At 41.9% G+C, this 12020-nt stretch overlaps 1 protein-coding gene across 4 annotated transcripts in view; it reads right to left on the reverse strand.

Moving 5' to 3' along the window:
• The window catches only part of pdcd6ip (programmed cell death 6 interacting protein), an 88729-nt gene extending 79650 nt beyond the window's left edge, over nt 1-9079 (reverse strand). The window contains exon 1 of one of the 4 annotated variants that reach the window (XM_059984282.1): nt 8791-9079. In XM_059984282.1, the coding sequence (XP_059840265.1) occupies nt 8791-8999 (209 nt within the window). In that variant the 5' untranslated portion in view covers nt 9000-9079. The remainder of the gene's footprint in view (nt 1-8790) is intronic. The other 3 variants (XM_059984292.1, XM_059984303.1, XM_059984308.1) reach the window with 3 other exon arrangements.
• Between the last annotated feature and the right edge of the window lie 2941 nt (nt 9080-12020).

Genomic DNA, 12020 nt, shown 5'->3' on the forward strand with positions numbered 1-12020 from the left:
CAATAAATATCAAGAACATGAGGTGAAGAGTCCTTGAAAGCGAGTACATAGGTTGTGAGAACAGTTCAGTGATGGAGTGAGCGAAGTTATCCCTTTGGTTTAGAAGCCTGATGGTTGAAGTTGTAATAACTGTTCCTGAACCTGGTGATTAAAGTCCTGAGGCACTTGTACCTTCTTCCTGATGGCAGCAGTGAAAAGAGAACATGTCCTGGGTGGTGGGGTATTTGATGATGGATGCTGCTTTCCTGTAACAATGCTTCCTGTAGATGGGCTCAATGGTAGGGAGGGCTTTACCCGTGATGAACTGGGTCGTATCCACTACTTTTTGTGGGATTTTCTGTTCAAGGACATTGGTGATTCCATACCATGCTGGAATGCAACAAGTCATTATACTCTCCATCACACATCTATAGAACCTGGTCAAACTTTTAGATGTCTTGCTGAATCTTCGCAAACTTCTAAGGAAGCAGAGGTGTAATCTTACTTATATGCTGGACTCACTAATCACCAACCAGCCTGTACTCCTTCCCCTCCCACAACCACTTTCTTATTCTGGATTCTTTCCAGTCATGGAAAAGGGTCTCAGCCTGAAAAGTCAACTGTTTATTTATTTCCATAGATGCTGCCTGACCTGGTGAGTTCCTCCAGCATTTGTGTCTATTGATCTGGTCTATCAGTAGCTTTTGCCACTTTTGATGTTGTAGCTTTTCAATCAATATTTTCCTTGAATTTTTAACAACTGTAGGTTCATCTTTCTCAGTGATTCACTCTCTCTGATCAGACTATATTTCTAGTGAGTTAATAAATAATTACTTCAGTATCTGCCATTACAGCCGGCCCTCCTTATCCGCGGGGGATTGTTTCCAGGACCTCCCCGCAGATACCAAAAAACACGGATGCTCAAGTCCCTTATTTAACCTGTCTCAGTGCGGTCCCACCGCCTGCAGTGTTTCTGCTCCGGAAAACGATCTCGATTGAAAATAAAGTGGAAATAATAAAGCGATCAGAAAGAGGTGAAACGCCAATCGGTCACTGGAAAAGCATTAGGCTACAGTCGGTCAACAATCAGAACAATTTTAATGGAACACATGAAAGGCCCTGCCCCGATGAAAGCTTAAGCAACGCAATGGTTTCATTATTGAAATACATACGTTTCTTAAGTGTTTTATCTGCATAGAAAGGTAAAATAAATTCTATATACTAAGACAAATGTTTGACTAACTGACGCTAAATAATACCAGATGTACCTGTTCCAACTTACTTATAATACCTAATACAAAGTAAATGCTATATAAATAATTGTTATACTGTACTGTTTAGGGAATAATGACAAGAAAAAAAGGTCTGTACATGCTCAAACAATGAGTGCTGGAGAGAGAACTTCCGGGTTTTTTTATCCTGATCCGCTGTAACCTATGCACATCCTCCTGCATACTGTACTTCAAATCATCTCTAGATTACTTATAACATCTAATACAATGCAAATTCTATGTAAACAGTTGTTATACTGTATTGTTTAGGGAATGACAAGAAAAAAGTCTGTACATGCTCAAACAGCAAGTGCTGGAGAGAGAACTTCCAGGTTTTCCTGATCCATAGTTGGTTGAATCTGCGCATGCGGAACCCACAGATAAGGAGGGCCGAATGTACTCATTTACTGATAAGAGAAAATCTGCAGATGCTGGAAATCCAAGCAACACACTCAAAATGCTGGAGGACTTCAGCAGGTCAGGCAGCATCCTGGGAAAATAGTATAGTCGATGTTTCAGGCCGAGACACTTCATCAGGTCAACACATTTACTGAGTTTAGTTAGTTTTCTACAAATCACACTACATAACACTTCTATACTCTATAATTGAGCCAGGGAGCACTACAGCATAGAAACAGGCCCTTTGGCCCATCTAGTCTCTACTGAACTATTATTCTGCCTAGTCCTATTGATCTGCATCTGGACCATCACTCTCTATACCCCTCCCATCCATGAACTTATCCAAACTTCTTTTCAGTGCGGAAGTTGAACCCCAATCCACCATTTCTGCTGGCAGTTTGTCCCACACTCACAGTCCAAAGTAAATTTATGATCAGAGTGCATACATGACATGATATACAACCCTGAGGTTTATTTTATTGTGGGCATACTCAATAAATCTATAGAATAATAACCATAACAGAATCAATGAAAGGTCTCCCAAACTAGGGCATTTGACCAGAGTGCAGAAGACAAATCACTATGCAAATACAAAAAGAAGAAATAACAATAATAAATAAATAAACTATCAATATCAAGAACTTGCACCACCCTCTTAATGAATCTCCCCCTCACGTTTACCTTAAATATTTGACTTTTTAACCATTAAGCAATGACCTCTAGTTCTAGTCATGCCTAACCTCAGTTGTATTTACCCTATCTAGACCCTGCATAATTAAGTTGAGGACCCAAGATGTTCATCCTCGAGCTCGGTCTAGAATTCTACAACTTTGTGTTCATTGCTCATGACAGGATTCTCTCCAGTCCTGAAGAAGGGTCTTGTACCAAAAAGTAGACTGTTTATTTCTCTCCATTGATGCTGCCTGACTTACATTGTTCCTCCAGTACTTTGTGTGTGTTGCTCCCAAGTTCTAGCACCTGCAGAATCTCAAGTCCATCCTAACTACAGGATCTCTTGTTACTCCTACATTCCACATGAACAAATCTACAATAGCCGGTTCCAGGACAAGCACTATTTCAGGTTGTTCGAAGTATGAAAAAAAGATGGAGCGAATTCAAGAATGTCATGTAAAACAATGGGAGTAAACAATACAACCACATTCAACAAGCAGGTGTGGTCCTTTTTGAAATACAAATGATGTGCAATTCACAACTGGTAACCAAGCGTCACTGGGAAATTTCTCAACAATGCTGAGAACGCTACTTTAGAAAAAAATCACAACTGTCATGTAAGTAAGTGACTGAAGTTGCCTTTTATTATGAACTAAAGATACTTCCAATGCTATTCTATTTCTCTGCCTTCCATGCACCTGAAAAATAGAAGTTTGAACTGGAATCCTAAAAGGAACTCTTCACATAAAGCAATGACATCATTTAAAGATTCAAATACAGATTTATTGATTGTATGAACATTGAGACATATAGTAAAATGACTCATGCTTCAACAACCAATACTTAAGTCATTGAAAAGCATAGCACAGAAAAAGGGCCTTTAGCCCATCTGGTCCATACTAAATCATTTAAACTGCTTAGTCCCATCGACCCACACTGAGTCACTCTTCACAACCCTCCCATCCAGGTACCTATCCAAACTTCTCCTAAACGTTGAAATCAAGCTCGTGTGTACTTGTGCTGGCAGCTCATTCCACGCCCTTATGAACCTCTGAGTGAAGGAGTTTCCCCTCAACTTCCCATAAACATTTCTCCTTTGATCCTCAACCCATGACCTCCATTTCTAGCTACACACACAAAATACTGGAGGAACTCAGCAGGCCAGACAGCATGTTTGGAAAAAAGTACTGTCAACGTTTTGGGCTAAGACCCTTTAGCAGGAATGGAGAAAAAAAGATGAGTAGTGTTAAAAGGTGGGTGGGGGGGGGGAAGAAACAGTCTGATAGGTGAAACCAGGAGGGGGTGAAGTAAAGAGCTGGGAAGTTGATTGGTGCAAGTGATACAGGGCTGGAGAATGGGGGAGTCTGAAAGGAGAGAACAAAGGGGCATGGAAGAAACAAAAGACGGAGAAGATGGGCAGGCAAGAAGATAAGGTGAGAGAGGGAAAAGGGATGGAGAATGGTGAAGGAGTGGACAAGCCATTACCGGAAATTCGAGAGATCAATGTTCATGCCATCAGGTTGGAGGCTATCCAGTCAGAATATAAGGTGTTGTTCTTCCAACCAGTGCGTGCCCTCGTTGAGACAATAGAGGAGGCCATGGATTGACATATCTGAATGAGAATGGGAAGTGGAATTTAAATGGGTGGCCACTGGGAGATCTCACTTCTTCTGGCGGACGAAGCGTAGGTGCTCGGCAAAACAGTTATTTCCTTATTTAAGTTTTTCCTGTACGAAGAATATTCTGGAGCAGCCTGCAAGTGCTACCATACATTCGGGGCCAATATAGCATGCCCACAATGTCCCACAGAACAACACAAACAGCAGAAACAAAACACAACACCAACAGAAGAACAAGTTCCTTCCTGATTCCTCCCACACACACATCCAGACAGGCTCCCTCCACAGAACAGGCTTTCTCCAGACCTCCAATCCTTGTACCAGAAATCTCAGACTGACAGACATGAAGCCTCCAGCTTCACACCTCACCTAATAAAACCGGACCGCTTCAGCTACTGTGACTCCTTTGGGTCTTTGACCTTCAGGCTAATATTGTAATCCAGTATTGCTGCAAATTGAAAAACCAGAAATTTGAGGGCAAAATTTTGAATTTAGATATCCTAGGCACAAAGATTATAATCCTACATTAATGTCAAGATTTGGAAAGGCTGAAAGTGGAAAAAAAGAAAAGGCACAGTACTGGGCATTAAAGTAATTGTAATCAACCAAGTATCAGAAAGTTATAAGAACTTTACCTTATTTCCACCAATTTAAAGGAAATAAAAATTCCAGGAAACTCACCACATCCTCAAATCATGAGATGAATTTCTGCAAAATGTACCGGATAACAAGATATAGTCCAAGTTCAATCATATCCATGAACACAGCCAAATGAAACAGCATTCTTCTGGGCCAAGATGCAAAACACAGTACCAACAATCACACACAGCACAAGGCTCATAAAACACATATAACTATGACAGCAGCAAAAACATACTGTGACAAAGTAGTAGTAGTATTAGTAGTAATAATAATAATAATAATATCCAAGTCCTCGTGAGTCATATCCTGTGGATCGATGGTGCTTGGGATGTTGTCCGGGAGACACACTCATCTTGCACTCGTGCAAACGCAGACCAACACAATGCAGCTCATCTTGCACCATGCAAGAAATATAAAACACTATTCAGATAAACTCTGATCCTTACTTCATGAGACCCATTTTAAATATTAATTTCTAGTTCAGGTAACCAGCACCTTGAGTAACTTGGTTGATAGATTTCCTTTAGATCCTCAGAAAAATAATCATTCCAAAAAGGTGAGATTCTCTGCTGTTTGACCTCAGGTGACCAGTGTCGCAGAAAGGTGCCGCCCGATATGCCGTAACGCATTGAGAGGAACAAGTTATGCAAGTTCCGGGTGGAGACTCGGGAATACCATCACACTCAGGATACTTTGTTACTGTTTCCATAACAAATCCTAGCAATTCAGATTCATCAGCCAAAAAAACTCAATAGTGCATTCTCCACAAAGAGTCACAGTGTGATAAACGCAGTACATATACAGCCTTATATATTCTTCCAGTATATATACAGCCAGCTACTTCACCAAATCAAATTTTAATATGCAAATTTGCAAATGCACTATTTTAGCCATTTAATCCAAACTCAACAGCATGTGTAAAAAAAACTAATGCACTTGCTATTCATCCAGTTGTTATGGAGGCTTCACTGCACAAGATCGCAAGAGGCTGCACAGGGTCATAGACTCAGCCATCTCCATCACGGGCACAATCTTCCCCACCATCAAAAACATCTTCAAGAGCACATGAGCCTTAAGATCCACACAGAATGATTCAGGAACAGGTTCTTCCCCTATGCCATCAGAGTTCTGAACAGTCCATGAAAACTAGCTCATTATTCTTTTCTCTGCACTACTAATTTTGCAATTTATGCAAATTTTCTTTCTTTGCATTGCTGAGCCACTGCAAAACAACAAGTTTCACACCAGAATCTGATTGCTAATGGAAAAGAACAAAAAGGGGAATCTACCTCCACAATCCCTGATCTCCATAAAACACAAGTCTTAACTGGTCAAGTAATGCACCAAATAGTATATATGACTGTTCAACATTTGCCATTTAGGGGTAAACGTGCTACCCCCAGGTGTACAATATAAATCCACTTGGAGCCAACGTGACCCATTCAACCTCTTTCTACAGGGATGAATAAAACTTAGACTTTAAACAATTTAAACTAATAAACACAAACTACAGGGTGTAAGTTAAAGGTGAGAGGGGAAGAGAGTTGAAGAGGACTTTACCAGCAAGATTTTCCCAACACAGAGGATGGTGGGTATATGGAATGAGCCACTAGTGGAAGTGGCAGAGGCAGGTACAAGTACTAAAAGACATTCAAACAAAAATGTGGATGGGAAAGGTTTAAAAGGAAATGTGCCCCAAGTATGTGAATGGGTCTAGCTGTGGAATGCATATTAATCAGCTTAAACAAGGTGGGCTGTGTAATTCTATTACTCAAAGTTAACTGAGAATTTGGCTGAATGGTGTAATAACAACCACCTCTCACTCAATGTCCTATTGACTTCTGATTGTAGATTTCAGGAGAGGGAAACCAAAGGTCCCTGAGCCAGTAATCATTGGAGGATCAGAGGGGAAAGAGAGTCAGTAACTTTAAATTTCTGTATGTCACTATCTCAGAAGACCTGTCCTAGACCCATCATATAAATATTATTGCGAATAAAGTATGACAATGCCTTTTTCCTCTGGAGTCTGCAGTGATTCAGCATATCAAAAACCTTGGCAAGGTTCTACAGATGTGTGCTGGAAATTGTGCTGACTGGCTGCAATATAGCCTGGAATAGGAACACCAATGCCTTTGAGTGGAAAATCCTGCAAAAAGTAGTGGATTCAGCCCAGTACATCATGGGCAAAACCCTCCCAACCAATAAAACTGTGCCATGGCAAAAGCAGCATCCATTATCAAAGATCCTCACCACCAAGGCCATGCTCCTTTTCACTGCTGCCATCAGGTAGAAGGTACAAGTGCCTCAGAACTTGCACCACCAGGTTCAAGCACAGTTACTACCCTCAACCATCAGGCTCTTGATCAAAAAGGGGATAACTACACCCATTTAAGGATTGTCTTATCTTGCTATTTCATATCGTTATTTATTGCTATTTATTTATATTTACATTTCCATGGTTGTCCATTGATCCTGTTTACAGTTACTGTTCTATAGATTTGATGAGCATGCCCACAGAAAAAGAATCTCAGGGCTGTATGTGGTGACATGTATGTACTCTGATAATAAATTTTTACTTTGAACTTAAAACGGATGATTCAGGAAAAACTTACACCACAGGTGCTAACTATTCTCAGAGGGCTTCAGCATTTTCCTTGTAACTTGTATCACAAGTGCAATCTTTTGATTTTTACTCAAAGGTAACAAGCAAGGAGAGGGCCTCAAGATGGCTGTGGCTCAAGAGAAGGGAGCCAAGGAGTCATGTGTAGCTAGCCATCTGGACACAAGCTGGGGTCTGATCAGCCCTGGCTGGGTCACCTGGAGAAGGGCATATGATGTTGAAATACCCAAAACACCCGATGATTCCAGGAACATCACTGATGATGTATACAGAAGCATCAGTAGATGTATGCACACAGCTAGGGCTGTGTTTTTTTAAATTAGCTTTAAAACTGAAGTTCAACCAGAAGCACATGTAAACAAGTGCTAACTTCCTCATAATTTGTTGTGTAGCATATTACAAAAGTCTGGAGGGGATTCCAGCAATTAAGAGATTAAAGTACACAATTTGTATCAGATTTTCAATGAAAGAGAAGACTAGTGTTCTGATGATAAATACACCGGTATTATTACATCATCTAAACTTATTGAAAGGTGCAATTACTCCCATGGCCAAAACAAAACACGAAAAGCGTCCAAAACAGTATTGATCCCTAAGCAGAGTAATAATTTTGGGTCAAAAATTACTTATTTTATGACTGAGGGATTCTATATTATGTCCTTGCACAAATCAAAAAGCAGGGGGGCTTATTCCCCCACCTCTTTAGGCCTGATGAAGAGTCTTGGTGCAAAACATTGACTGTTTATTTATCTCCATGGATGCAGCATGACCTGCTGAGTTCCTTCAGCATTTTGTGTGTTACAACAAATTTCAGTATAAATCAGTGATGATAAACCAGATTCATAAAATTTATATCCTGAATGTATCTCAGGATGAGAGCCGCAGTCATTTTCAACATCTAACCATGAGACAGAAGGCAAAAAGAAAAAAAATGAAAAAGGGAAACGTGTATAAATGCTTTTCTTTTACAAATACAGTACTTTCTGACCCACCCACCACCACCACTACATACACATCAACTAGCGTCACTTTATGTATATATATATGTATATAAAATAGCTACCTATACATTGTAAACACAAGAGATTCTGCAGATGCCAGAAACCCAAAGTAACACACACAAAATACAGCAGGAATTCAGCAGATTAGGCCCCAGCTCTGGAGGGTAATAAACAGTACACAATTCAGGTGCTTCAACAGTGCTCGTGGTCTAGGCCAGAAATGTCGACTGTTTATTCCTTTCCATAGAAGCTGTCTGACCCGCTGAGTTCCTCCAGCATTTTGAGTGTGTTACTTGTACATTGTGTTTTATAAGACTGCTTTTATAGTCATTGCTTTTGTGGTGCATTTGATCCGGAGTAACAATAATCTCGTTCTCCTGTACACTCAATACTGAGTAATTGTGTACTGAACAATCTTGAGTGCCAATGCAGCGGATAGGCCCCTCACAAGGCCACGGCGTTGAATCTCCCCGTTCCGAGCAGCAACAGTTGGTTGAGTTAGCCACGTTTGGGTCCCTCCCCGGCCGCTTCCCCTTCCTCCCCCGTTTCGGAGCCCGCGGGGCCCCCCGAGCCCAGCCACGACCCACCTCAGCAGGATCTCCAGCGAGCTGTCGTGCTTGTCGAGCGGCCGGCCCACCGCGCTCTTCCGCAGTTTGTTCAGCTCCTCGGCGGCCCGCACGTACTCGGTCTGGCTCTCCCCGCTCGGGTAGGTGGCCGCGATGAACTTGCACAGCTGTTTCGACAGGTCCACCTCGGACGACTTCTTGAGCGGCACCGACACGAAGGTGGTGGCCATGGCGGCCTGCCTGTGGGACGGACGGGGGCACCAGGAAGCAGGGAAGGAGGGGAGGAGCAGGAGGGACGGCCCGAACCAAACGTCAGGCTCGACGCCGCTTCCCGCCCACTCACACAGGGATCTCCTTCAGTCCTTTCCTCTCAATCCACCCCAGATATTCCCTCGAAAGTTTATTGACGATAGAAAACTTGGAAATTATGATTCCCTCTTACAATGCTCTGGGCCAGCATTCGCTGGAGCTAAAAACTATGAGCAGGGAGGATCTCATTTGAACCTATCGATTATCGTAAGGCTGATAGTGGAAGAGTTTAGGACCAGAGGGCAGAGTCTCAGAATAGAAGGACGTCCCTTTAGAACATAGTAGATGAAGAGGAAGTATTGCCTCACCTGGAAGGACTGTTTGGGGCCTGAAATGGTAGTGAGGGAGGAGGTGTAGGGGCAGGTGTAGCACATTCCGCTTGCAAGGAGAAGTGCCAGGAGGGCGATCACTGAGGAGGGATGAATGGACAAGGGAATCACATAGGGTGGAAAGCAGAAAGTGGGGGCGAAGGGGAAGATGTTCTTGATGGTGGGATCGCACTGGAGAGGCAGAAGTTAAAATTATGTGCCGGATGAGGATACTGGTGGAGTGGTAGGAGAGGACAAGAGAAACCCTATCCCAGGTAGGATGGTGGGAGGATGGGTTGAGGGCAGACGTGTACGAAATGGAAGAGATGTGGTTGCGGGTTGCTTTGATGGTGGAGGAAAGAAAGCTCCTTTCTTTTAGTGGGATTTTGGAGGTAGGTTAGAGGTAGAATGTGAACAGGGAGTGCCTGTAGGTTGAGTTGCCAACAGTAACATTAACTCAGAAAACTGTTGAAAGAGGTTTATGGAAAAAGTTGTATGGACACAGCTCAGCACATCACAGAAACCAGCCTCCTCTCTATGATCCCTGACTATACTTTCTGCTGCCTCAGTAAAGCAGCCAGCAAATTCAAAGACACTCCACCTCCAACCCTGGGCGTTCTCCCTTCTTCCCTCTCCATTCAGACAGAAGTGTCGAAAGCCTGAAAGCACGTGCCACCTGTCTTGACAGCTTCTACCCACTGTTTTAAGACTATTAAATGACTATTATGATAGGATTAAACTCAGTGAAATTTATTATCGAAGTACATATATCATTTAGAATTCATTTTCTTGCAGGCATTTATAAGAAGGGGACCTGGGATAACATTGGAAGCTATAGACCAGTTATGAATAAACTCTTCTCGGGTTTCCAGTCAAGTACAGGTAAGTCTGAGAAGTTTATTCGTCACGTACGCCGGAAAAGCACTAGATCATTTTTTTTAATAGACTAGTGAGTCTCACATCAGTGGCAGGGAAGTTACTGGAGAAAATTCTTAGAATTGGAAAAAACCATGGCCTAATTAAGGAGAACCAGCATGGCATCGTGCAGGGCAAGTCGTGCTTTACAAACTTGACCAAGTTTTTTGACAAGGTGACTAATGAAGCTGTGGATGTTGTCTAGATGGATTTTAGTAAGGTATTTGACAAGATCACTCATGGAAGGTTCATCTAGAAGATTAAGATGCATAGGATCCATGGTGAACTGGCTGTGTGATTCAGAACTGGATTGGTCATAGAAGACAGGTTGGCGGTCAAAAGAACTTTCTCCAGCTGGAGGTCTGTGGTGTTCTGAAGTGATCTGTACAGGGACCTTTATGGGTTGTATATATGTTAACTGGATGAAAAGCTCATGGGTGGGTTCGTCAGTTTGCAGATGATACGAAGATTGATTGTGTTAGAAACATAGAAAACCTACAGCACAATACAGGCCCTTCAGCCCACAGTGCTGTGCCAAACTTGTACTTACTTTAGAAATTACCTAGAGTTACCCAGAGCCCTCTATTTTTCTAAGCTCCATGTATCTATCCAGGAGTCTCTTATAAGACCCTATCGTATCTGCCTCCACCAACGTTGCCGGCAGCCCATTCCACGCACTCACCACTCTCTGCATAAAAAACTTACCCCTGACATCTCCCCTGTACCTACTCCTCAGCACCTTAAACCTGTGTCCTCTTGTGGCAACCATTTCAGCCTGGGAAAAAGCCTCTGACTATCCACACAATCAATGCCTCTCATCATCTTATACTGTACACTTTATTGTTTTGAGTTTACTGCCACATGACTGGCTAATTAGGTATTTACATTAATGAGCAGGTGTTAATGTAGTACTGTGCAAAACATAAAAAAGATTAAGTTACAATAAAACATGTATTTAAAAAATAAAATAAATAAATAATGTGAAATAAGAGAAAAATAATGACATAGTGGGTTGATGGGTTGTTCAGAAATCTGAAGATTTTTTACATTGATAATGATCAATTTGGGTGTTTCTCAGTCAGAATCAGGTTTATTATCAAAATCAAAATTTTTCATAAATTCTGTTGTATCTTTATTTTAGAACATGGAACGTTGAACAATAAAGCACAGGAACAGGCTCCTTGTCCCACAATGTTTTGCTGAACTAATTAAATTAATAATCAAATGGCTAACTAAATTAACCTACAGAACACACACAAAATGCTGGTGGAACACAGCAGGCTAGGCAGCATCTATAAGGAGAAGCACTGTCGACGTTTCGGGCCGAGACCCTTCATCAGGACTAATTTTTATTACCATTTTCCACACATACATGTGTCTATCAAAATGTCTCTTAAAAGTCCTTAATGTATCTGCTCTACCACCGCCCCAGGCAGCGGATTCCAGGAACCCACCATACTCTGTGTAAAAAAAAACTTGTCCCTCACATCTCCTTTGAAATTACCCGCTCTCACCTTAAGTGCATTCCTGCTCATATTAGACATTTTAACCCTGGGAAAAAGATGCTATCTGTGCTGCTCATAACCTTATAAATCTCTATCAGATCTCCCCTTAGCTTCCAGTGCTCCATAAAAAACAACCCAAGTTTGTCCAACCTCTCATTGTAGCACATGCCCTCTATTCCAGGTATCATCCTGGTAAACTTATTCTGCATCCTTC

Source organism: Hypanus sabinus, chromosome 1 (genome assembly GCF_030144855.1).
Source record: "Hypanus sabinus isolate sHypSab1 chromosome 1, sHypSab1.hap1, whole genome shotgun sequence".
Taxonomy (NCBI): Eukaryota; Metazoa; Chordata; class Chondrichthyes; order Myliobatiformes; family Dasyatidae; genus Hypanus; species Hypanus sabinus.